Raw genomic sequence first — 26,962 nt, 5'->3', positions numbered from 1 at the left:
CATTACTGCAGTTTTTCTGAGGTAATGCTGGAAAACAGATCATTAAAATGATCATGGTTAAAAATAACCTTTTCCCCAAGCTGGAAGCAGGCAGTGTTTTCTTAGAAGCATTGCTAAAAAACGGTAGCCTGCTCTCTCCCAGAGGGGAGACTTCTACAATCTGTTGCAGTGTCCAGATTCACACATGTGCACGCACGCGCGTGTGTGCACACACACACACAGACACACACACATACACTCCCTTAACTTTAGACACATGAGTAATGGTGCAATTATGTAATTGATTTTAGTTGTTCTAACTACAGACTGTTGCCAAAAAATGCTGTTGCCAAAATATGATCCTGTGTTTCTTCCTTCTGTATGCTTGCATGCTGCTGTCATTTCTTTCTCCTGCCCCTAGTGATAGTGCAGATATGTGGTCAGCAAATTATCTTGTAGATATGCTTGAAAACTGCATGGAGAAGAAGGGAATGGTTAGTCTTCCATCTAATAAGCAAACTGCTCTTGACTTGTGTCTGTATTTGCGGCTGCACAAAATGGAAAGATACAGCAGGGGAGCAGGGAGGAGAACTGGGGCAAAATGTCTTGGTGCTTTCATGCAGCTTGGTTAGTGGGAACTCATGCTGTGCGGGACTAACACACTGGGAGATGCATTAGCTGATAATACACAGTTGCTTCACTCTGCCCCTACTGTGAGTATAGCTAGTGAAGAAAGGAATGTGTCTGTCCATGACTTAGGTATTGAGAATCTCCAAAGTGTGAAAGTGCCATCACTTATGCCCACACAGCTCCCCACACCATATTTTTTAGGATGGGATTTCATATTGCTAAGACTCGGTGTGAATGCCCTGTGAATGCACTGGCCAAATTCAGTCAGCTTTGAGACACTGGTACAGATTGGAGGAATACTAACTTTCTACAGCATTTGTGTTAAATAGAAGGCTAGAGAGATATTTCATGGTAACTCACTGAGAGAAATGTTAGTGTAGCCCTTTCCTATAGGACAGGGAGTTCAAATGGGAAAGGATGTTGCAGACTGAGTCAATATGATGTATGATGCATGGAATTGCTTGGTTTCTTTCAGAATAAAACCTGACATCTCCGACTAGAGAGTAAAAAATTGAATTCGGAAGATTCTCTGATAGAATACATTAAATTTATATTTAGTATAATTTTTTTGTAACCTGTGGTATTTGTATCTCTGAAGAAAATGCAGGTTTTTATATTTGAAGCCCTGTATTCTGATGTCCAGTGCTTAAATAAAGATTGGGATGATCAGTGTGAAGAGGCGTCTAAAAATAGTGAAGTATAAGCTTTTTTTCACTTATATTTTACAGGTTGAATATTACAGCTTCACTCGTACCTGGGCTTTTTCCACTGATGTCCAACACACAATAGACACTCCAAGCAAGATTTGGCAGGTGCCTTTGCAGCCTAACAGCAGTCCTTCTTTGACACAGGATGGAGGACACCTACAAAGACAGGACTTCATTAATGAAAGGGGCCAAAGATATTGCTAAAGAGGTGAAGAGGCAAGCAGTGAAAAAAGTGAATAAAGCAGTCGACAAAGCCCAAGATGGCTACACACAGAGATCCTACAGTCGATTCCAGGATGAGGAAGATGATGATGATTACTATGGCCAAGGAGGAAATTATGGTGTGGAAGCTAATGATGATGAAGGATCGAGTGAAGCAACTGAAGGACATGATGAAGATGATGAAATTTATGAAGGGGAGTATCAGGGAATTCCCAACATGGGGCAGGGTAAGGATGACCTGGTAGCCTTAGGTCAGTCTATGCGTGATGAATACAAGGATCGTCATGAACTGGAAACAGAGAGGAAAGCTGATGAAGAAGAGTTGGCACAGCAATATGAATTGATAATACAAGAATGTGGCCATGGTCGTTTCCAGTGGGCCCTCTTCTTTGTGCTGGGAATGGCCCTAATGGCTGATGGGGTTGAAGTGTTTGTGGTTGGATTTGTGTTGCCCAGTGCTGAAACAGATATGTGTATACCCAATTCTGGATCAGGATGGCTTGGTAAGTAAAGTGTTTATTCTATCTTTTTGCTACTAAAAGATTTGCTTACAGTAAGACTAAATATGTATTTGTCAACAGAGACGCTTTTATAAAAAGAAGTTTGTCTTGAATATAAATGCAATTATTTAAATTAAAATTAATTGTATTTATTAAGAATTTAATTAATATTGTAGCTTTATTTTTAGATTATTGTTTTCTTAGTCAGTTCATAAATAAATCACTAAAGAGAAAGACTGCATTGTAAAACTTAATAAGGAGAGGGGCAGATTTTGTTCTCATATACCAGTGTAGATGTCCAAATGAACTAATCTAAAAAAAAGCAAAACCACAAAACCAGCCCACAGATGGAGAATTGGAGTCCTGTTGAAATTATATAGGTGTAATAAAGAGCAGATGATACAACTGTACGGCAACATTTTCACATACGAACATTTGAAATGGTGAGGTGAATTAAATCCAGTGAAAATTTTTTAAAATCCAGTGAAAAGGCTATCTATTACAGCCTTTCACTCTTTTTATTTTCAGTCCTTTTATGTCAATGACTGTTCTCTAGCCATTCAAAGAGAATACTCTTTACTTAGGGTCAGGGTAAACCTAAGATGAAGGATGAACAAGAACTGGAGGTGTGCTTTTGTGTCCATTCTGCTGTGGGGATAGGCTGTGTCTCATTCCCTTGCCTGCTCCCTCCTGTGATGTGGAAAACAGGCAGTCTGAGCCAGCTTTGTCTGGCTTGGTGAGAGCAGCAGCACTGCAATCAGGTCCATGCTGTCTTCCCCACACATACCTGGGCACAGAACGTAAAACAAGACTCTCATGGGACAGTGCTGTGGAGAAAAGTTGTAGAAATGGTTCCTCAAGGAAGAGGGGAAGTAGGAGCCTGGGCAATTGGGACAGAGCAGGAAATGAAATGTATATGTGTAGATAAGTGACTTGGGCCTGAAGACTGGAGAAAAGGAGGACTTACAAGGCATTTAAAAGCCTTTGTTTTCTACAAAAAGGTGTTTTCTACAAGCAGAAGTTCTGCTTGTACCCTCCATCTTCGCAGCACGTGTTTATGTTGCAACAGATCTCATTTTAGCTTTGCTCAGTTTCCTGACATATTGATAGTAGCAGTTTGGCTCTGTGAGTTTCAATACTGTGGACTGCAGTCTCCCACAGCTACACCTCTAAACATCCCTCCAGGTGGCAGGAGCAAAAGTGGAAACAGGTGAGGAGTTCTCAGATGACTGTGTCCTTTGCATTATTCTTTACTATTTGATCATTTGTTATTAGAACAACTTTGCCTGTAGTGCAGTGATTAAACTTAAAATGGAGGGAAATAAATTATTACAATTTTAATGGTTAAAGAGGCCGAATGCATATAATCTGTTTTGTTTTGCTTGTTTACACTAAATGCCAACATTGTATGTGTCATGCTTGGACCTGTGAGCTTTCGAGTCTACTTCTTGAAGAAGGATTAGAAACAAAAACAATGCAAACCTGTACTACTAGATAAATGTCAATGAGTCAGTGCAGATAATAAATATGCAATGCATCTTAGAAAAGTAGTGAATGCCCAATTTGCTTTTTTAACATGATTTTTTCATCTAGTCCTTGGCAGATAACAATATCTTTGAAATCTACACCTCAAATTTTATAATTTTTGTAATTTTTATAGTTTTTATATTGCTAGAAAAAAATTATTTTTCTCATCCCCATTTTTTAATTACTGATAAACCTGCTTGTTTTACCACAGGCACCCTGCTCAAAGTTGTCTTTGTTATCCAGGTCAATAAAATATCAGGTTAACCCCCCAAATCTCCAATTAATTCAAAATGCATTGTATTTTCTACAAATAGTATTATTTCTAAACAACTGCATTAAATATTATGGAGGTGTTTGGAATTGGGAGTGAGGAGTATTGTCCCCACAGTAGTAAAGGCCATGAGTATTCACATCCACCTGTTGGGGTCTGACCCATGTCAAGAAGGTTGAGGATTTCCCTGTAACTAGAGTTCTTATGATGCTGTCTTGAGATGTACTGGAATAAGTCTGTAAATGTTTAACTAAATTCAGTACAGAAGCTGTTAAATACATCATAGTTACAAGTACGTGTGTGTGTGTATGTGTGTATAAGTGATGCTTGTTGACAAAATTAAGGTAACAGCTCTGGAAAACTCAGCTGTGCAAGTAATATATTTTCATGCCTAAAATATAGAAATCATAATATATCTTCCTATTGCAATAATATAAAACTAGCCTCTCTGTTGTGGTATTAACAAACAAATAATTGTGTACTAAAAGATTAACATACAAAAGCAGGAAAGACCAGAGATGAGCAATTTCTTTCCAGTGTGTATTGAGGGCATTGCAACACGTGACTGCTTTAGCAATAATTTCACCAAAAATATATTTCTTTCCCATTGTTACTAAAAGTATATCATAAGCTGCAATTCATCAGTAAACTAATGTACATATGGCTTATAAACAGAGTAGATATACTGCTTGCAGACAGCATAACCTTAATTCCATTGATACAAAATATTTATTGTACCAGTGAATGCTTAGTGAAAGATTTTTTATGTTGTCATAACTGAGCTCTCACAACCATGCATTTCAATTACTTTGCACTTGTGATTTCACCTTATAATTATATCCTAACTAGGGTCTTCCAGACAGGCATAATTCTTTTTTCTCATGATTAGAATTCTGTAGTCCAGAGGATTCTGATATTGTTAGAGTATTAAAGTCACAGGACTAGTGCTAAGAATTATAAGGTAAAATCAGTACACATATACAGTATTTATTTTTAGGCAATTTTCTATACTGTCAAGAGACACACTAAGAGCATCTTAATTTGTCTTTGAAAAAGCATTCATTGATTTAGTTGTAAAAAGTAATTTCTCATATATCATGCCATGAGAGACTACTAGGGAACTTGAGCTAATTAAAAACATGTGGTGACATTTATTGACCCTCCCTGTTGCATCTTTTATTTTTTAAAAATTCACTTTCACAAGGGCAATTTCCCAAAATTCTTCCATATTGACCCTTGCATGGGCTTGAGATCACTGTTTGTTGATCACCAGCTATGTCTCAGAGCCTATAAAATCACGTAATGGGTGTACTGGTGCCGTGAATTAGCTTCAAGTTGTCTTTTGAATTCAATAATAAAGCAATAGTTTTTCCATCTCAAGTAAGTGGTTTTCTTAAGAAAAGGGCAGTTGACTAGCTTAAATTATCCAAGTTTATAGTGACATGTCACAAAGCATCAGAGAAAAGTGTCCCTGGTGTATATATAACTTCGTGTATACATACTTGTCCCTTGGGATATATATAACTCCTGCATTTAAGTGGATTCACACTGGCCTCTTGGGTTCTGGCACCAATGGGGCAAGACTGTAGCTTCGTGAAACAGGTTGTAGGCTCAGGCCTAAAGATGTTATTTTAACACTTTTTCTGCTTGCATCTTATCTCTTTGGTTTTATCAGTCAGAAACAGATCTTAGATTAATTATCTGGGCCCCGATTTGGGTATACTTTTCCTCCCAGTTTTTCTCTGTCTTTGCATTTAGATTGGTCTTTGCCTTCAGATTGTTCTTAAGTTTTATTGTGGGGGTGTTTTTTTTTTTTGTATGGGACTTGGTTTTTTGGTGGTTTGTTGTTTTGGGGGTTTTTTTGGGTTGTTGCTGGTTTTGCTTTGTTTTAGTGTTAAATTTTTATTGCGGCCTTTCCTTTCCTCAGCATCTCTGTATCTGAAATACTGAAACATTGTTTTTCCTAAGCTAGGCCAAGCTAGTCTTTCCCAGCTATATCCGTTCAGGCTGCCGTGCTCCTTCTGGCCATCCTGCCACTGGTTCTCCCATGGCACCTGTAAGTGCTCACCCTTGTGTGTAGGACCCTTGACAGCTGCACTGCTGTCACCATTGTTGGCAGACATGCAGGCTGACTCCTGCTCAGCTGGTCATGAGGCCACTTCTCACTGCATCAGTTGGCACCTTTTTCAGACAGCCCCTCCGGTCTTCTTTTGTACTTGTCATGGAATCATAGAACAGATTGAGTTGGAATGGACCTATAAAATGTCATGCAATCCAAACCCCCTGCAACATCCAGGGACAGCTTAAACTCACTTGGGTTGCTCAGGGTCTGTCCACCTCAATAATCGAAAAAATCTCAACATCTCAGGATTTAGTGATTCTTTTTAAATATTTTATTTTTATTTTTTTGCGTGCGTACCATTAGGCACTCTTATTCACTGATATATTTTAAAAAGGCCAATTGCTTCTCAGTGATTTCTAATAATCTCTCTGCTCTATTTTGAATTTCTGTATGATCCTCTGTATGAAATTTAGACTGAATGATCTCTGGAGGGTGGATAGTCTTCAACTCTGTTCCGTCTTACCATTGTGTTAATGTATGTGCTAGTCAAGACTTTGATACAGATTCATAGACAGTTCAGTACCAAACTTAGAAATAATTTTTATTTGTAAAAGACATTCTTAGCTGAAGAATCAGCCTGCAGACATTTTCTTTCTTCTAAAAAACACAAGTATTATGGTAAATCACTGGACTGATAATGCAGGTACGGTGAATATGAACAGCAACAAACAGCTTACCTTGGAAATAAAATTGTTTTCTGAAACCCACATTTAGTGTCACATAATACCTTGATCTAAGAGGTTTTTCTGTTATTTTCTGAATTTATTAATCAAATTTTGTGTGGTATTTGTAGAAAGAAGACTATAATTGAAATAACTAGGTCTTTTGAGCAAAAGTAGTTCTAAGTCTGGGACAACAGCCTACCTATTCTGGTTTGATTACTAACTTGCATAATAGCTGCTTTAGTAACAGTGCTTCCCATGCCTACTCTGTCTTAAAATCTACCAAACATAACCAGCATAATTTTAATCCACATAGTTCTTTCTCTTTACATGAGAAGTGGTCTCCAGAGGTTTGCTAGCTAATGTAATGTGCTTATAAGCTCTGCTAAGAACACCAAATAATCTTAATAATAAAAAAAAAAAAAAAAAAAAAATTTCCACTTCTTAGTTTAAAGAAGTACTGGCTTGCCAGGTCTTTGTTATTTAATTTGATTCTGGATTTGCAATGATAATTTTCAACAACTTTATATTCAACAAATACCTGTCTTCAAACTTACCTATGATGAACACAAGTCCTTCCATTGGGACAGAATAACTCAAGTCACTGGTACAAGGTAGTCACTAAAATGCTGGGTAGCAAACAGTTCTGCAGAAGAACCTGTGGTTTTTAGTAGGAAGCAAATTGACATAGGACAGCAGTGCCTTGCAGCTGCGTTGGCAAAAGTGACCAGTAAGCAGAGGGGAGTGATTATTTTTTGTTCTCAACACAGTAAGCCCCCATGTTGGATTCTCTGTCCTGTTCTGGAGCCACTTGAAAAGAAGAAATTAACAAATGCAGGCAAATTTAGTAGAGGATCAGCAAAGTGACAAAGGAAGTAGAATACACAGCATACAAGAAGCAAAAGGATCTGGTGTTTTTTAGTGTGGAGGAAAGAGGTGTGAGGTGAATCTGTCTGTACTGTTTGGCAACAAAATTGAGAGAAATTACTGTGAAGGTGGATTTAAATTTTTCTCAGAGGAGAACAAAGATCACAAGTTATAATTGGAGATCATCTGGTACAATGAAGAAAGTTCAGAGTGAGGTGGTCAACCACTGCGAATGTTGCATAGAGAAGCTGTGGGATGTTTGGGAGATTTTCAAAAGTTGACTGAAGGCTTGAATAAAAGTTATCTTGCTCTGAAGGCAACTGCACTTTTAGCAGAAATCAGAGTAAAGCCCTTCAAAAGTCCCTCCCAACCAAAATTTTTCTGATTAATTATCTGCAAATGTGTGATACTTTCACCTACCTATGACTAAAACACAGGGTGCAGCTGTTGCACTTCAACAAGCTTTTAAAGGAAAGGAGGGTTAGAACTCATGGATTGTACATAGGCATGCTGTTTCAAACACACACTAGGGTCTAAATTAATTTAGGCGAAATAATATAGCTTGAATTACTTGTTCTTCTCTTGAGATCTGCAGAAACCTGGAAGCATGTGACCAAATGGTGGTGAATAAAGGGCTGCACAACCTGAGTTTGATGGGAATATTTTTTAAATATTCATGTATCTACATGCCTAGTGGGATTATTGGCTGGTTAAGAGGTTTGAATTTTAATAGATTGTCACAAAACTGTCTTTACACCACAGTGAGTAAAGAGCCTACTGCTGAGTTAAGTAGTATCTGTGTATAACATTATTGTCTTGTTTTGTTGAATATTAATATAGGTCATTAGAGATGGATGAGATCTCTTCCATGCTACTGCATAAAATGCAGTGGGGCAAGAGGAGTATCTTCTGGTTATATTCCAGTTATTAGTATGATACTGCATTTGGTATGACACAATAGACCACAAGTTGCATAAAATAAAGGAAATCTTGTTTCTCTATTGTTTACTATGTTATGCTCATGATGTACTATTAGACATTTGAAATTTATATAAATTTAGAAGTATGAATTTTTTTCAAGAGAGCACAGATATCAAAAAAGTTAGGTCCTTATATATATCTGGTATATATACACAATAAAAACATCTAGATAAAGACTATTTACTGGAGCCATACCAGATGTTTGCTTGTGAGGAATCTCATTGAAATAAAAGTGAGAATCTGTTATGCTTACAGTTAATAGTAGTAATAAATCTTTAGCAGCAATAGAAATATTAAGAAATAGAGCTGCAATCATTGAAATGCATTCTAAATATTCCAGAACAAGGTGAAAATTGGTCTGTAGGATTAATGTCTTACTCCTTCAGAAGGAGATGCCAGAAATTCAAACGCCGTCATGCATGCTGTTCACCTTTGGTACAGTTCAGCTGCCTTGCAAATGACATTATTAAAGTCCTCCTACTACAGTGCTTTTTTATCTTCCCTTACAAACACAGTTTTTTGAGGGAGAAAAATTAAGAGACAGATCCTTAAAATTTCTAAGCTGTTAAATATATGGGCAAGTGAAAATGGTCGTTATGTCTGGTTTTGTTTTCTGAGGGGAAGAAGGTGACAGTAGAGGGAATATGCAGAGTGTTTTTATTTGTTATGACCTGGACTAAACCTGTGTCACATGGAACATCCTGGACTGTCACGAGAAGGAACTGGGAGCACAGATTTTAAGCATTAATGAAACAAGGTGTGCTCAGTCCTGTGTGCTAGTGCAGGTTCCCACTGTAAGCAACTATCTAAGGTGGGTCATAGGTGCCCTCTTTTTCTGAGTATGATGTTCCCCAACCATTTTGTTGAAGCCAGTATTAAGAGGGTGAACAGACCCATTTCAAATGTTTTTTCTCTTTCAGGTTGTTTGTACATGCAGCTTTACTGCAAGGACCCATAAGGATCATTGACCCCAACCCATCATCCTGCTCAGGACAGTCCCAAAAATCACACCTGAGAGCCTAGAGCACTGTCTAAAAGCCTTTTGAACTCTCTGTCAGGCTGGTGCTGGGACCACTATTCTGGGAAGCTTTTTCCAGTGTACAACCACTCTTTGGGGGATAAACATTATCTTGGTCCTACCTAAACCTCCCCTGGCACAGCTTATTGCCACCTCCTCAGGTCATGTCACTTGTCACCACAGAGATCAGTGCCTGCTCCTCTGCTTTCCCTCATGAGGAAGATGTAGACTGCAATGAGGTTTCCCCTCAGACTCCTTCAGACTGGCCTCAGCCACTTCTCATAAGGCTTCCCCTCAAGGCCCTTTATCATCTCCATTGCCCTGCTTTGGAAACTTTCTAGTAGTTTAATGTCTTATTTTTATACTGTGGCACCCAGAACTGCCCCCAGCACTCGAGGTGAGGCAGTGCAGAGCAGAGCAGAGCAGGACAATCCCCTCCCTTGCCCAGCTGGCTGTGCTGTGCCTGATGCCCCCCAGGACACAGCTGGCCCACCTGGCTGCCAGGGCACTGCTGACCATGTTCCACTTCCATATCCCTTTCCAAACCATTACTCTCCAGTTTTTAGTATCATTTACTAGCATAGAAAATTGAAGTTAAATAATTATTGCTTGTAGTTTTCTTCAAATCTGTCTCAGAGATTGAGTTTGTCTAAAATAATCTAAAGTCTCTGGGCTGCTTTTTTGCTCTTGACAGGTTATTTTCTGGCTCTGCCTATCCCATCACAGATTAGTAATTTTACCATTTATGTCACACAAATTTATAGTCCTGCAAAAGTGGCCAAAAGAAGGAAATGCTTCCCAAAGGAAAAGCCTGAGGGCGATGTTGATTTCACACATTTAATTTGGCTGTAGCCTTCACTTTTTCCTCCCTCTTTCAACTACCATGGGATCCATGGTTGACAATACATCACTTCTTAAATCAATGTGTCAAATAGAGTTTTTTAGCCAATCTGAAAATTTAAAAGATGACGGTGCACTCTCTTCCAAGTCTCAGCTTGGTTAATTCTGCAGAAGAGTTTAGTATAATTTGCAAGTTTTCAGATTTTTTGTGTAGCTTTGAATTTTGCAACTTGCATCAAATGCTGAGCTATGAAATGAAACAGGGAATGTATTAGTTCTTTGTCAAGACGAAGAAATATTTTTACAGAGAAAGAGATAATTAACTTCCTCAAGACATGGACCAAACATTATTTAATGGTTTGATCGTCACAGCTGAGTAAACAACTTCCTATGCATTTAATTATTGAATTTAATCAATCAAGGATTTTTGAGCTTGTCGAAGTTTGTCTTTTATCTTGCACTATCAGTATGTTGAAGAATTGAAAGAAAATTGTATGTTATTATAGCAACCATTTGAAATAGCTTCTTATTCCAGACCTTTGGCTTGTTTAAGGGAGTGTCAGTGGTGAAAAACATGGAAAAAGAATTTTAATCTGGTCTGGCTTCATTTTAGTGCAGATGCAATTCTTTCCTAGTGATGGGTTCATCAATGCTCCCTGTACACACTTGTTTCGCTTCTTTGAACTATCAGTTTACAATTGTTCAAATGTATGGAATATCACTACTTTCATAGCTGATGCAGAATCAAAGTGGTGGTTATACAATATTACACAAAGAAATACTTATACAAAGAAATACATGAACATGACATATATTTTTTTAAATCTTCCCTTCATGCAAATATTTTTCCAGCAACAGCTATAATTGTAGTTAAAAGTCTGTCCAGGATACTGTGATTTACTGACATTTATAATAAAGTCTCATTTGCATTTAGTCTTATTCATTTTTCAGTGCTTTGTCAGAATGAGAAGTATTGATACAAGGGAACAATATAAATGTGAGATTTTGTAGTTTCACTTGCTACTAACAGGCCACTGGAGCCTGGGTGGAGTTACTCGCAGATTTATTATGTGGGCAGAACTGTGGGTAACTTAGGGAAGTTCTGCTCATAATTTTTTTTTTTTTTTTACTAGGGAATCTCATATTTTACACTCACTTAGCTTTACTTACTACTCACACTGCCAGATGGGCACTTCCATAATGCTAACCAGAAAATGTTGTTTCCTGGCTCTACGAAACCTATGACACATTTACACATCATCTACCAACCTGCTGCAGCTGGAGGAAAAAAAACCCAAGAGGTTTTGATGACAGATTACATATGTTGAGTTATTCTTGCTTAACAAGTAAACTTTACCCAGGATAAACGTGTAATGGACAAAGTGTTTTCAAAGACTCACAGAAACCTGTTTAATAGGCAGAAAGGTGTTCTTATATAGTTTTTTAAGGGGATTGCAGAAAGTTGGGAGAGAACTATAAAGTAGAAAAATTAAGAAAATGGTGTAAAGTGAAACTGGCTTTACATCCATCGTGTTAAAGAAGATGTGTGTTTTCAGTGACAGGCAAAAGTGGCTATTTGCAAATTTCTTCATGTCAGTCTATCTGGACTGAAATAATTTGCTTTATACTGGCAAGAAGTGGAGCATCTTATATCAATTTGAAGGAGCATGGATGAATATAACCCATGTGGTATGTGACTCTATTGCACTGCATTTTGCTTTTGTCTCGTGTTCATCAGACCTGCTCATCACAGAGAACAAGTATTTTCTTAATACATCAGAATTCAGGGTAATTTTCAAGGCTGGTTCTGAAGTTGCCTCTAGCAGCTGGATATTATAAACCACTAGCAACTGGACATTATAAACTGGATATTATAGCAAATGGATATAATACACCAATAGATGCAGTAATCTAAAAAATTTTCCATTTAGACCTTATAACAGTGCCTCCTGGTACTATGGCAAATACATAATTAATAAGCCTGTTTAGCTTCACCAGCACCTGCAGGTGTATTGGCAGCATACAGGAGATTATTCTGATTCATTATTTCTAATTCTGACATTGGATTATTTAATCTGTTTCATTGACTCTAAATTGGAAAGCAGAAAGAAGTCATGGGACGGAAGGTTTATTTTCAGTCTCATGCAGCTCTGTGAGCTTTTTTCAGTCTCATGCAGTGCTAGGTGAGGTGGACCAGGCCTCTTCTCAGACGGTTTCAAATGTGTGTTAATTTTGGTAACCTGTTTCTGAACACGTTCAGACTAATTCAATGTCTGTTTCTGAAAGCAAAAGGTTTGGTTAGAGTTTAGGTTTTTTCTTTATTTTTCTTTGGGTTTTCTTTTTTTTCTGCTTTTTTTTTTTAGTGTAATTTTTCTTCCCCCACCCTTCCGCTTCATTGGAATAATGATGGTAACAGCCACTGTTTGGATGGAACAAAATAAAAAGAAAGTATTCTCTCTCATTTATGAGGAAAGAAGTTTACTTCTGCTCTGGGATATACTTACAGAAAATAGACTTAATGGCTGATTGAACATAGGAGAGACAACCAATGGTTAGCTTAAATATTGAACAGAAACAACTGAAGTTGTAGTTTTGTTAATCAGCTCTTAGTATCACATATTTTGATTTACTGCTTTGGATGAATCTGATATTAATGTAGGTTTTTATGGTTTGGAATTTTTGTTTTAATTCAACACTAATTAAAAGTTAGTGATATTCATGGGATGTGCTCTGTTTAGAGTCAGAAGCAGGACTAGTTGAATTAGAAATTAATATTCAAGCAATAAAACATGTGGCCAAAATGGACAGCTTTGATATGAAATGAGATTATTAATGTAGATGACTGCATGGGCAATTTAAGCTTTAGTGAAATATATATTTTGGCTTTGAAATTTAATTAATCCTAGCTCATTGCACAGTGCTATGCACTGTTCAAGCATACGCAGCATTTACAATCATTCTGATTCCCAGGATTGCCATGGAAGTGCATTTCAAATTGCAAAGTTACAGCTGTTTCTTCCATGACAGGGTCAATCCAGAGGTGGACAAAGAGTGCAATGAATTTAGCATCTAAATCTGAGAGCAGAAAAATCCAGAGGAACCTACACAGTTGCTGTGGGATGAAACAGGAATTAGGGGGGCTAGGACAGCTTAACTAGGTGTGTTTTATCCAAAGCTTGTCTGTTAGGATTTTCTTGCTAGTGCCAGAGGGAATTGTTGGATCAAAGGAAAAGATAATGTGAAAATAGTATGTTCAATGATAGCACCTACGGAATCTGTCAACAGCTTCATGTCATCACCTGGCATTACCTGAGCTTATGTTAATGTCTGTGCTCTATATATTGCATATTGGTAGCTACCATCTTGTAAAATATTGTTTATATGGGAAGAAAAATACCATGTATTGGCTGCTTTTTGCAGTTCCACATTGTTTAATTTGAATGCTCATTGACTATTTGTGTTGGAAGTAGCAAGGAAATAGTGCATTAATCTTTTTTTTTGTATAATGCACTGTTGATTTATCTGTCCAAGTAATAGCTGTACGAAATAGCAGTGTGCTGATGTTGGCTGAAATAGTGACTATGGGTACCCAGTTTATAAATTATTCCAATGAAGAAATGGAATAACTCTGATCAAATATTTATTCTGATGTATCTCTTATGGAATAAATAAAAATTGTGCTAGCATCTGGTAGGAGATAATACTTTTTTTAAAGACTTAAGTTCTTGGCATGATAGCATTTTAAAAGTAGAAGTGATGATGACAATGTACTGCTGCCTTATCAGAAAATGCAGCTGTGCAGAATATCCTTCAGCCTAGCAAGTAATCTATTACCTGTCACAATCTCTGCAGCTACTGATCTTCTTCTATTAATTTATTAATTTATCTAATTTGAATATGAGGATAAGCAGAAACACTTATTCCTTTTGTCATTACAGTGTTTCAATTAAAATAATATCTGAGTACACAAGAATGTGTGTTACTAATGAAATAATAATCCAAAACTGAGTATTATTTCATTATTAAAAAAAAAATATATCAGCGCACCTACTGGTATAAATTTTAAATATATTATAAGGAGAATGTGACTATAAGAAAAGTGATTAGCATGCATAGAAACATAGAGCAAGAAAGTATGTTTTTTTTTTTTCAAAATGAACTGATAGTTTAAAGGTCTAGAACTATATCACCTTGGTCTGCACTAAATATTTAAAATAAAACTACTTTCATTAGCCCAAGGAGGGGAAATATGGAAGCAAAATGCTTCATAATGGAATTTAATTGAGCCTTATGCCACAAGCACTGCAGGTTGTAAATCTCACAACTGAGGTACAGGAAACTAATCAAAATTAAGCATATTAGGCATATAAATATAATATGAGGATGCCAGAGGGAAAAAAAACCCAAACCTTATTAATAACTGAATGAAATTTGTATGAATGATTGTTGTGGTTTCATTCATTTTCAATGGACAGTATTTCTTTTATAAGACTAGAAGAGTTTTGATCAAATATTTCCAGTAATCAGTTTTCATCTTTTTGATTTCCCTCAGGATGGATCTAGTGGAGTAGATTCCTGAGACATGCAAGCTGTGTTCCTGGGGGAAAGAAAAAATGGTTTTGTTTTGGTTTGGTTTTTCTGGGGCTTGTTGTTGTAATTTTTTTATTTTTTTTCTTTTTCTTTTTTTTTTGGGTCGTTGTGTTTCTTTTTGTTTTTTTTTTTTTTTCTTTATTTCACGGAGAGGATAGAACAGTTTTTACTATTCCTTTCTGTCAAAAAAAAAAAAAAAAAAAATTCTTGGCTCATCTTTGACCTTTTGGATTTGGAAAAGCAAGCTGATCTGTTTGAGCAGCCATGCCACCAGGTGATTTTTACTTAAGTCTCATGTTAAAGCAAGAAAAATAAATGGTAGGTATTTGTCAGTCTAAAGTTTTGGTGGCATAAAATTATGTATAGTCAAATTTTGTCTTGCATTGCATTCTTTCTGCTTTCTAAATATGTCAGAAGTCCTATCCACTTAGTTTCAGTTGTTTTTTAGCTATATTGGAGGCTTCATATTGGCTTCTACATTTTTTCCCTTTTTGGGTAAAGTTGTCTGGAAAATTTGGACTTAGTTCTTTTGAAAAGGAAAAAAAATGTGCAAGAAACCACCACTTTTTTGTTCTTTTTCATTTCTGTGTAATGTTTTGTACTTTTTTAGGCTGTATATTTTGCTTCGTATTTGTGAAACTTCTCTTTAGAATTATAGTACTAGGCTACCTCCCAACAATTTTTCTTTTACTAAATCATTCAGAAATTATTATAGTCTGTCATCATTTTTTTAATTGTTTGTGCTATTTTTTAATTGTTTGTGCTATCGATGATGTTTTTTCTCATTATCTTTAAGATCATAAACAGGTTTGCATGAAGAACTGTTGAGTTACTTGCTCTTTTCCTGTCTTTGCTGGTCAGCTGAGTATGATATTACTTTTTCTTGTTTTTACTTTAAGTTCCATTTTCTTGATTTTTCATTGCAGCTGTATTGCAGCTCATCAGTTTTGTTTGAGAACAGGATCATTTTGTGTGAATACTGGATAAAATTAATTTGATTTTTGTTTATATGGAATTTCTAGATTGGTATTTGACTGTCATCAGATGTTTGTAGGCATATTTGAAAGTGGTGCTTGGGTTTGGTGGGTTGTTAGTTTTTTAGGTTTTTTTCTTTGTTAGTTTGGGAATTTTTTTCCTACTAATGGAGCAGACAGACTATTTCTTGTACAGTTTTAAATTGATTGCAGTGAGCTATCAATTGTACGAGATGTATTTTTTGTATCTTGTACATCACAGGATTTCCCTGAGTTGTTTTCTTATGTAAATACTAAAGAAACATAATTCTAAATTAAAAAAAAAATAAATAAAAAGTTTTGGGTTTAAAAAATACTTTTTTGGTTTTTTGCCTTGATGTAAACACTAATGTTTCTGTATTGCTCAATGATCTTAAGAAGAGATGAGGCTGTATTTTCTTTTTCCAGTAGTCTCACTGGAATTTAGTCTTTTCCTTTTTCTTAAATTTATACCTTTCTTTAGTTATTATGGAGATAAAATTGTCCTTTTTTACTGACAGTGAAGCATATCCAGAATGTTTTGTGAATTAAGCAGCTAGAAAATATGCAAAAGCAAAACGGTCTATCATGCAAAGATTTGTCACTTTGGAATTATTACTATTAGAGAACTAAGCACAGAGGTTACTCAGCTGCAAATTCTCTTCTTGAAGGCCCAAGAATGACTGCAGTGTGGTAGGTGCTGTAAAAACTTCTATATTCAGAATGGGGAGCTTCAATATTCATTTTAAAATAGCTTTATATCTTTCATGTATTTAAACAGATAAACCCTATTACCCTGGTTTCTAAAAATAATTCCAATAATACAAGTGAACCTTAACTGTTTGTAAATGTATTTCAAGTCAAAGAGCAAAGAGCTTCAAAAGAACTGTGTAATTAAGCATCTGTGCTAAAGCGTGTGAAATTTCATACAAAGCCTGTCTGCAGTTGTCTTGACAGGGAAGTTGGGAGGAGTGGATTAGTCTGAAAAGTCATAATAGAAAAAGAGCCTGATATGATGTGGCATTTTGAGGATTTACATACATTGCATATCATTAGGCAAGAGAAGTAATTTAACATCTGAAATTAAGACACTAAATGTTTACTGTGAGAAACAGCTAGAGTTTAGATGAAGGAAATCCAAGGCCTGAGAAGTCTTGAACTTGCAAAGATTCACGCAAAAGTTGTTTTAGTTAATATTGTGCTATCTCACATGCTTGCTGGAAAACAGTACCTATCAGCTTTTTCAGATGGCTGAACAATTTGTGGTTTACTTTAACCACTTAGATCCACACATTAAAATTTTCCCATACTGTGTATAGAGAGCTTGGTGTTTCACCACTCCAAGAAACATTTAGAGAAGTGAAGAAATAGTTATTACAGAGAAATATTAGCTTGTGGCAGTTCTTTATGTAGGAATATTGCAGCCGTGGTACATCTGAGGGGATGAATGGCATAATATTAAAAATAAAAAATGAAGATTGAATATACTAAGTATATAGGTTTTAGACATCCAAAGATAGGAGCTGTAAAAAATTTGAGTTCTTTTGTCAGTTCTGGAGTTATTCCAGCTTTCTTATATATGTTGTTTAATGGATAAGAATTTGCCTTAATTACCTCCCATTGCAAACACTTAATTAGAGGCTATGTTTGATGGTTGCTGTATAGGTTGCTAAAATTTTCCAAGTCTTTTTCTATCAAAGAAACTATTAACAGATTACATAAATTAAATACAGGTTTGAAAGATTATAATCTTTGAACTCCAAATATACTATATTATCAGGGTTAAAACAAATATAAATCTGGATATTCTTATTCTTATATTCATCGTTCTACTTATAGGCATTGCAGTACTTCACTATGAATTATTATATCCTAAAAAATAGCATATGGGAAGATCCTAGTACAAGTAAGTAAAACACTGATTACATTATAATTCTTACAAAAATTGTTTTGCTTGTTATGGAACTGCCTTAGCACCACATTTATAATTGCTCTTTCCAAAATATAAATGGTGTTTTAATTTTATTTTTAAAGTGTTTTTATAACATGTGTACTTTTTCTGGCTGTATGAAATGCATTCCTCATTCAGAAAAATTACCTAAACAACATAACAGGAAACAAAAACTTCATGCTAGTTTCATAACTGATTTATATTAGGTATGATAATGCAAAAAGTTAATCAGGCAGTCTTATCGTCTCTGAATCTCTCTATTGCAACAAAGTCTGACTTTTCTTTCATTGCTGTATTTTTTTGCTGACTAAATACACTTACAAACTGATTTCTCAGAAGATTTTGTCTATCATTTAGATACCAGGCTATGAATTACAACAGATATCAGCAAGTAATGAAGTTATGGCCGCACAAGGAGTAAAATACTGCTTAACTGAACTTAAGTGACTTGATATGCATTTAGTGTTATGTCATTGTTTAAATTGTCCATAACTAGCATTTGGATACGAAGGGAGTCAGCTGTTTTGTAAGGCTAAACTCTTTCTAGCAGTCTGAAAGATGCTGGGTACACATCCCTTTAAAAATATCTAGCCATCTGGTAGCCAGTGTGTATAGTGTAAAGCAATTCCACACTAAGGTTCCCTTGTCTGAAGAGGTTGTGTGTATTATGTACATGTGTGAAGTGGGTGAAAATCACTGAAGTATGTAAGATTTCTGCTGTGGAAAGAAAATACAGGTTTGTTAAAACTTGTCAAAAGAACAATAAAAGAGATTATTTATTTTAGCATGTTTCTTTTCAGCTACCATCTGCCTCTTCTCCGTGCTTTTCCAAAAATTGACAGAACTTTAGATTACATGTTACATTCTGGGGAAAATCCAAGATACAGATTATGATACAGATATCACTCAGAGTCTTTATATTTTAAAATATTTTAAAATATGTTCTAAGATCAGACTGGATATCAAACCAGTGTGTTCCTTCCACTGTATTAGCTGATTTCTTCAGAGGCATGAGTGTGCACAAAGAAAGAGAAAAGCAGTGGCCGGTAGTAGCTGTTCAAAAAGGGAGTACCACCCCTCAGCATCATATGCTAGGTTGACATCTATAGACATATATAGATTGACCAACAACATGGTATTAATTTTTACATATATGAATTTATGTCATGCGTGAATTATGAAAGATGTGCAAAAAATGTCGTGTTATCCACAAGACATTTATGTTCTGACCATAGAGAGCTACAAAGGTTAGAAAGGAAATGCTCATGATAATCTGATGACAATAAAATGATAAACTTATCTCATTGGCTACTTACATTTGTTGGGTGGTTGTTCAGCTATTTTGCATGGTTAGATTTCTCCTTTGCCGTTTGTCACTTTTGTGACTTATTGTGAATATTGCTGCATGGTAAAATGATCTCAAGAAAAAATTTGGAAGTTGAGAGACAGGGCACTTCCTTTACATGATGCAGGAGAGGTTTAAACTAAAGTTTCCTAAACTAAAGAAGGGAGAAGAACTTCAATCTACCCCAATCCTAGCACGTTGGTGCCAGTACCAACAAGAGACACCCAGAATTTGGAGAATGTTCAGAATCCAGCAGATTTAGATAAGGAAGAAGATCTTCACTATTCGCCTACTGGGACAGATTGTACAGAGAAGCTGAGAATGCACTGTCCCTGGAAGTTTGCAAGGCCAGGGTGAATGGAGGACTGAGAAATCTGGTCTAGTGAGGAGAGTCCCTGCCCATGGCAGGGGGGTTGGAAATAGGATGGGCTTTAAGACCCCTTATAACCCAAACCATTCTATGATTCTATGAATCTCTTATAATATAGAGACAGAAAATACAGAATAGAAGTAAGACAGAAAATATACTGAAACATATATTGTTGGTAGCTGCAGTAGGTTCAGGATGGAAGGGTTATAGATCTCTGGTCAAGGAGAGGATTTGTGCAGAGACTACAAGGCAAATAGGGAAAAAAATTGGAAGTTAATATAATGGGGAAGAAAAAGATAATGCTGCAGCTCAGAGAGCAGCTTATTTATAGCAGTTTATTGACAGGATGAGAATATTATTTTTAGCAGCATCTTTCAAATGTTCTTTAGGAGAATTACATCAGTATAAGAGTCCAAAAACACAGTACAATGACCAAAGGATTTTTCATCTAAAAGAAAGGTTATTTTTTTTAGACTCAAGGCTTGGAAGCATTTTTTTCTCATTGTTCAAAGTGTTTTGATATATTTGTGCATCACAAGGAATGTAAATTGGTAAAATTAGGACTATTTGCATAGAAATATTTCAGTTATCTCTATAAAGAAATAAAAGGCTATTTAATTTGTCTTCTCTATTTCTTATATTAGAATGTTGATTGGGAAAACCCAATAATACTCATACAGAAAAGAATTAATAAATTTCACTGTAAGAATAAAAATTAAATTTTCTCCTTTTTGAAATCTGTCTGCTGGCAGTGTAGCTATTTGACTATCTTTGCTACATTCTTTCCACTCCTATTGACAAGCAAGCAGCTGATCTGTTGGATGGAGTTTCCAAACTGCTTATGGGCAGAGATCCACCTGCAGCACCGTAAAATAACCTTGACCACAGGGGAGCTCTTAAAGCAGATGAATGAATATGCTACATTACCCACCAATCTTTGTCTCTTTAGGGCCACAAAATATATTAGCCATGTGCATTTGCAGGAAAATCTCAAGTAGTGGAATAAAATTTCCGATCAGAATGAAAAAACTATCTAATAAATGTCTTCTCCTAAACACATTTATACCAAAAAAGAATATTGTAATGTCTGTGTCCTTCCTGAGCTAAAGGTAAAGAAAGATGACTTAGCTGTTCTGCAAATTCTGGATTTACTTATAAGTATCATCAGTATTCTTTGATGAAAGTCTAAGAACCCAGAAACATCTAGAAAATATCGATTGACAAAAATTGTTTTTAGAAGACACTCAACTGTTGTTCTTATCAAGTTTGTTCCTTTAGCAGTTCTCCTGTGATGAGCAGCATTGGATCTGTTGTCTTATCCTGAGATTAGATGCAGCACTGAGAAATCTGATTTAGTGGAAGATGACCCTCCTCATGGCAGGGGATTGAAATTTTAGGTGGTCTTTAAAGTCCCTTCCAACCCAAACCACTTTATGATTCTGATTCTATAATCTTGTGAATATACAATATAACACAATGTGTATCCTATTTTAAAAATATCCTACTTTAATTTATGTCTTATAAGGCAATAGCAGTGGAAAATACTTGCTCAGAATATGAGGGGGAACAGGGACAATTAAGGGTGTATAAGACCCTGCAGATGTCAGCACTTCATATGTTATCATCTGTAATTTCAAGAACAGAAATATTGATGAGTAAACTCTACACTGATATGTGTTTAACTGAGCCCAGGAATTTAAATAGGTTTTTTTCAGCTTCCTTTGCTACCCAACTACCTTCTGCAGGGCAAAGGCGATTCTTTTGGAGGCCAGAATTTCACAGCAATAAGAGTCCAGTAGAGATGCTGGAGAATTTGTCCATTCTTGAGACTAATTAAAACGAGACACATAATAAGGATTCCTAGTATTTTAATTACTTCTAGCACCTTTGTAAGTAATTTCTGCCCTCTAGAAGATGGTAGCAATATGCAGGATATATAAAACCTAACCTGAGAAGTTCAACAAGAAATTAGATGGAAAAAGAATTCCATGAACCAAACAAATTACAATATTAGTGATTCTGTCCAAAACTTGAGAATTGTTGTTTCCTTCTGAGAGTCTGCTCAATATGTTGTACATATTTGTCAAATGTTCCACAGGGTGTTTGGAAAGGAAATTATGTACAATGTGGTAAGATGTGAGCAATCAAAATGTTACATATTTCAACTTACCTTTTTGTGAGAAAATACATGTGGAAACACAATTTATGTTAAAAAATATCATCCCAATATTATTTTTTGCTATGTCATTTTAATAAATTTAACTGTATCTATTCAAAATTATTGGGAGGGTGGAACATGACAAAAAAACCCAAAACAACAAGTCAAGAATATTACAGTGATTTTGCTTTGAAAGGACATTGACTTTTAAGAGAAAGAAATACACTGATGTAGGAGGGAGAAAAAAATCAATCAAGATGGATGTCTTTGATTCTATAGATCTTAGGTGGAAAGTGTTTGTTTTGTAATCAACCTTTTTTAGCACATATTACTCCCATGATCCCAGTGTTTAATCTCCTGCAGGACTGCTCATACCCTAGAGATGTTCAGACAAACTGTATCTGTAAGGGAAGTAATAATTTTTTGTGATATTTAACATGAATTCATTTTAATTCTGAGGAAATAGTGGCATTTTCTCCTACTCAGACTTATTTGCCTGCATGTTTATTGTTTTAGCTAGACACACCTTGTTTAATATTTATATTAAGTGTGTCTGGTAACAGATGAAAAAGACAGTAGGAAATTTGTTCTCTCTACATACATTTGCAAAACTGTGCATAAAATTTCTATTCAGTGAGAAAGGATAAAATTATCTGTATACTAATATTTTTGTAAATATAGAAGGTTAACTGATTTTGCTGTGGTCAATTATGTAGCTCATAAAACATCTCTCTTTGTATTTTTGTGTATTACAGGGAGTATCGTGTACCTTGGGATGATGGTGGGGGCATTCTTCTGGGGAGGCTTGGCAGACAAGGTGGGAAGGAGACAATCACTCCTGATATGCATGTCTGTCAATGGATTCTTTGCCTTCCTTTCATCCTTTGTCCAGGGCTATGGCTTCTTCCTCTTCTGTCGCTTGTTTTCTGGATTTGGGTAAGCTCTTCTGGTTTTGCTAATTTTCACAAATCTGTGTGTTAATAAAAGTTTTCTGTTTGCATAAGCACATTTATTTAGTGTAGAAATACAGTCTGCATCTGTGGTGAGAGAATTAAGCAAGGTAGATACTACATTCCTAAATAGCGACCTGAAGGCGAAGAATAATTTTGGGGAAAAGACACAGACTGAAAGCTGTGAGATTGAGTTTGTTCTTATATTGTAAAGGATTTGTTTTGTGAATGTGATCAATTTGCTTAGCTCTTTTATGCCTCAGCTTCTTTATGTACAGCATCTTGGACAGTCAGCAAAATGACACTCTCCTCACAGGTGTACGCTAAGATTTTGATAATATTTGTAAAATCTCTAATGTCTTTGTGTGCACAGTATTGTTTATAATACATGGTATCATGATAAATTTAAAGTGGAATCCTAAATTGCGTCAAATGTTCTTTCTGAATATTGGAATTTATAGACCTGTGTTTTCTTTGCTTTTCATTTAAATAACTTCTCAGTGATTAAATTTATAAATTTAAACTTTTATGAGCAGAGAAGGAGTTAGATAAGTAAACTGCTATGAGAAAACCTCTACCTTTACTGCACACTTGGATAAACAAGAGCACTGTTCTGCAGACTGCTTGGTTTAGCACCTCTAGTCATTGCTTGATTCAGATTAAGACTCCTAATTACAGTTCCAATTCAGACCACTATCAGTCTTTGGTATGCTGAACAGACAGGATTTGGTGAGAGCAAGGCAGTTGTGCTGCAAGGTCACACACATGAGCTCCATTTCTTTAATGGTTTGTTGCCTTTATGTTATGTAGCCATGGTTCAGCAATGCTGTTGTTTGATATTTGTGTTTTGAGAAATCCTTTGAACTGGTCTGAAGTAGGCTAGGGCTCAATATGAATACCAATAAGAAATTACCATAGCGCTCAGTAGTCTCAAACTGATTTATGAAAAGGAATGGAAGGACAAGAGGAGAGAGAAAAATGTGAGGAGTCATCTAGTTAGAAGAACCTCTTAGTCTGTCACCAGATCTTCAGATATGACTTTATAAGACAACAAGGAGAAATGGCAATATTCTACTTCCTAAAAACCCCAAAATCCCATAGAAAACCAAAATTTAAAAAATCCCTTGTCATAAATCACCATCAGTTCCAGGAGCTATGTTTTTTTACTCCACGCACAAACACTACAGATCATGTTGCATGACACTTTCACTCTTCTGTGATCCTGCAAAGTCAAGAAGCTTGTTGTATTACTGCTTAGCCTGGCCAATTCCCTGGGACAGGTCTGGACCCTTATGCTATAAAGGTTTGGTTTTTTGCAGACCTAAAATGGCTTTAACTGAAATTGTCCCTTTTGGGATATACTGCAAAATATGTATTTATTATGCCTCATGATAAACTTGTCTGCACCATTTCCTCCACACCTGTCCAGGAGCTTTTGCAGTAAGAGTCAGTGCCTGCAGTTTCCTTGTAATATATGTATGTCCTTGACTGGCAACCACATTCTCTCGTGTACCCATCTTATGATTAATGATCCTTGAAGGAGCATGGGCTTCATATTTTTATCCTACACTTTCCCCACTCTGTTCAAAGTCCTCATCTTTGAGAGCTATATGAGCAGATCATAGATAATTTGTCACCATGTACTATATTTTAAATGGAGTCTCCAAAATAAATAAACCCCAAACCAATCAAAAAACAACAACAAAAAAGACAGCATGAGCTGCAGAGTTGTTCCTCATAGCAATTACTGCAGAGCGAGTTTCATGGCTGGCTCATATTTTCTTCAAAGATTGGATTTTCCCCCTGAATAATCCCTTTCAGATTATATCAGGGTAGCAGTGTGAAAGCCATGAGGTTTCTAGAAACCTGTTTATCAGACCCTCAAAATGAGGAAAATCCTGTTTTGATAGGTGTTTCTCCTTTTCCAGTCAATGGGCACCTCACAAAATTGCCACAATTTCTCAGATATGGATGATAGTGGCTTAGAAACTTTGTCTTGCAATTCCATCAGAACCCACCAATGTATCTTATCAGGTCACATCAGCCTGTGCACCTTCAGGCTACTTAGATGTTCTTGAGCCTGATCTTCTCCTGCAGTGGAATTTTGTCATTCTTCCAATTCCCCTGCCTCACCTCCTGCAGCTGATGTGAGTGGAGCTCTTTGTGATGAAGACTGAGGGGAAAAAAAACTTGTTGACTGCCTCAGCCTTCTCCATATCCAGGTAACCAGGTCTCTGGTTTCCTTTGGAAGAAGGCACATGTTTTCCCTAGGTTTCTCGATGACATTCCACTGTACCTGTTTTTGAGGGAAGATGCTTTGTTACAGTAATTTTGTGTGATTCAGATAGCCCAACTATGGAATTAGAATGATTTTAAGGAAAGAACTGAACTATATGTTTTAAAGGCAAAATAGTATTGTTACTCAGACTGGAGAGGAGTGGGAGTTTTCTGAAGGGGCAGAGAATTATCTGGATAATTTCTTTTAATTAAAGATCACTGAATTATTAAGAAGTACTCAAATTGTATAAAATCACTTAGGTATATAGAATTTAAACTGCTCTGTTATCTTGTAGATAAATAAAAAAATGGTTAGGAAAGATGAAAAATAAAATCAGGATCTGACAGAAGATTTCATTTATTTAAAAAATACTATAAAATATAGTCTCCCCATAATTGCTTGCAGTGAAAATATGTTTATAAAAGTAAAATATTCAGGGGGAAAAAAAGTACCCCTTCAAATACTTTCCCCCTCATTTTTAACCTGAAAAAAACCTAAAATTAGTAAAACTTTTGCAGGCGAAAAAGATTTTAAATGCAAACAGTATAAATAATATCAAGATACTGTTGCATAAAGAGTATTGAGACATACAAAATTCTGGAACATAAGCTTAGGCTAGACAAAAAAATGAACAAATGTTGGAAAGACTGCAAAGTAATTTCCTTTTCTAGAAAATAATATCAGAACCGTGATTCTTCCATTGATCAATTGGAAATCAAAACTCAAACAGATATTGAATCCAAAAGCCTGATAAAGGTCTAGGAGGGTTTAGACATGGTTTCCTACAAAATGAAAAGATCTAGAAAAGAAACTGTGAGCTGTATTCATCATTAGCCATTTGGGGAAGGTACAAATATTTATCATCAAAAAGCACCTGTATCTGTCTGAAAATGTCAAAGAAAGGTTTCTCTGGTACAGAGCATGACTCACAACACAGCTGTTAACCTGAATGAAGCTGCAGCCCGTTGTCTGTTCAGCACTACCATTGTGAAATATTATTCTCAGATACATAGTTTTGTCCAATTTTTATAAAATATTAATCTAAGCTATTAGTTTAATATTTTTGATACTTACAATTTTAGATGCAATTTTTTAAAAGTACAACAAAATTTATAATAAGATGATTAAAACCTCACTACACATTTGTCTTATCCCACTGAATTTCATTTTGTTGCTTCAAGATAAGCAAAGGTTATACAATTTGGGGGAAAAAAAATCGTGCTTATCCAGCCCAAATATTACTTCTGAAAGAAACCAAAGTTTTCATACGGTGAAAACTAGCTGAAATAAATATCCTGAGGTGAACTACAATTTAGAAATTTTTCAGACAACTTGATATGCTTGCTTCTGGTGGAAAGTTATTCTTCCTTCTAAACAAAATAAAAAATGCTAAATAAATTTGTCCTACTTTAAAACCACACAGTATTTCCAGACTGCAAAGATTTCTTTCAATTTGCCAGAACTGCCAATTTGGCCAAATTTCTTCTCCAAACCAACAGAAATATTAGGAAATACACGTTAGATGTTGTTAACTGATTTAAGTAAAAGCTATTAAGAAGATTCTCCCCTGCCTGTTATCCCTTGTGAACAAAAGCCTTTCTTAAGATATATTAACATAATATTCTTTTCCCAGACTGCTTTAGAATATACTTCATTGAATCTGAGACTTACCTTCAGACAGTTTTCTTCATCCTTCCTTAGACAATCTCTGAACCTTCCTGCAGTACTCCTTCTATATTATTGGGATCTACCACAGAGTGCTGGTGTCACTATGGTAGAACAAAATTTGTAATTCAGATATTTTCTCAAATTCTTCACTTTTTCATAGGGAATCAGAAGTTAGCAAAAATCCAAAACTGTGAATGTAGTTTCTTGTAACTTGCAGTTTTGAGGGGTTACCTGAGTAAGTCCACACACCGACTTTTACCAGCAGTTTTGTATACTATGTCTAGTGGCAAAACAACTTAAGAGTTGCATATGCACCCCTTAGAAACTATGACAT

The 26,962-nt window shown here is 35.8% G+C and overlaps 1 protein-coding gene across 2 annotated transcripts in view; it reads left to right on the top strand.

The window, feature by feature from the left end:
- Positions 1–1,461: 1,461 nt before the first annotated feature.
- The window catches only part of SV2C (synaptic vesicle glycoprotein 2C), a 77,118-nt gene continuing 51,617 nt past the window's right edge, over positions 1,462–26,962 (top strand). For both annotated transcript variants that reach the window (XM_041414657.1, XM_041414656.1), the window contains exons 1-2: positions 1,462–2,041; positions 22,488–22,668. In XM_041414657.1, coding sequence (XP_041270591.1) covers positions 1,462–2,041; positions 22,488–22,668 — 761 coding nt within the window. The remainder of the gene's footprint in view (positions 2,042–22,487; positions 22,669–26,962) is intronic.

This window comes from Onychostruthus taczanowskii, unplaced genomic scaffold, assembly GCF_017590055.1.
Source record: "Onychostruthus taczanowskii isolate IOZ18803 unplaced genomic scaffold, ASM1759005v1 scaffold46, whole genome shotgun sequence".
NCBI lineage: Eukaryota > Metazoa > Chordata > Aves > Passeriformes > Passeridae > Onychostruthus > Onychostruthus taczanowskii.
The sequence above is the reverse complement of the archived record's forward strand: the minus strand, read 5'-3'. Positions and strand labels throughout refer to the sequence as shown.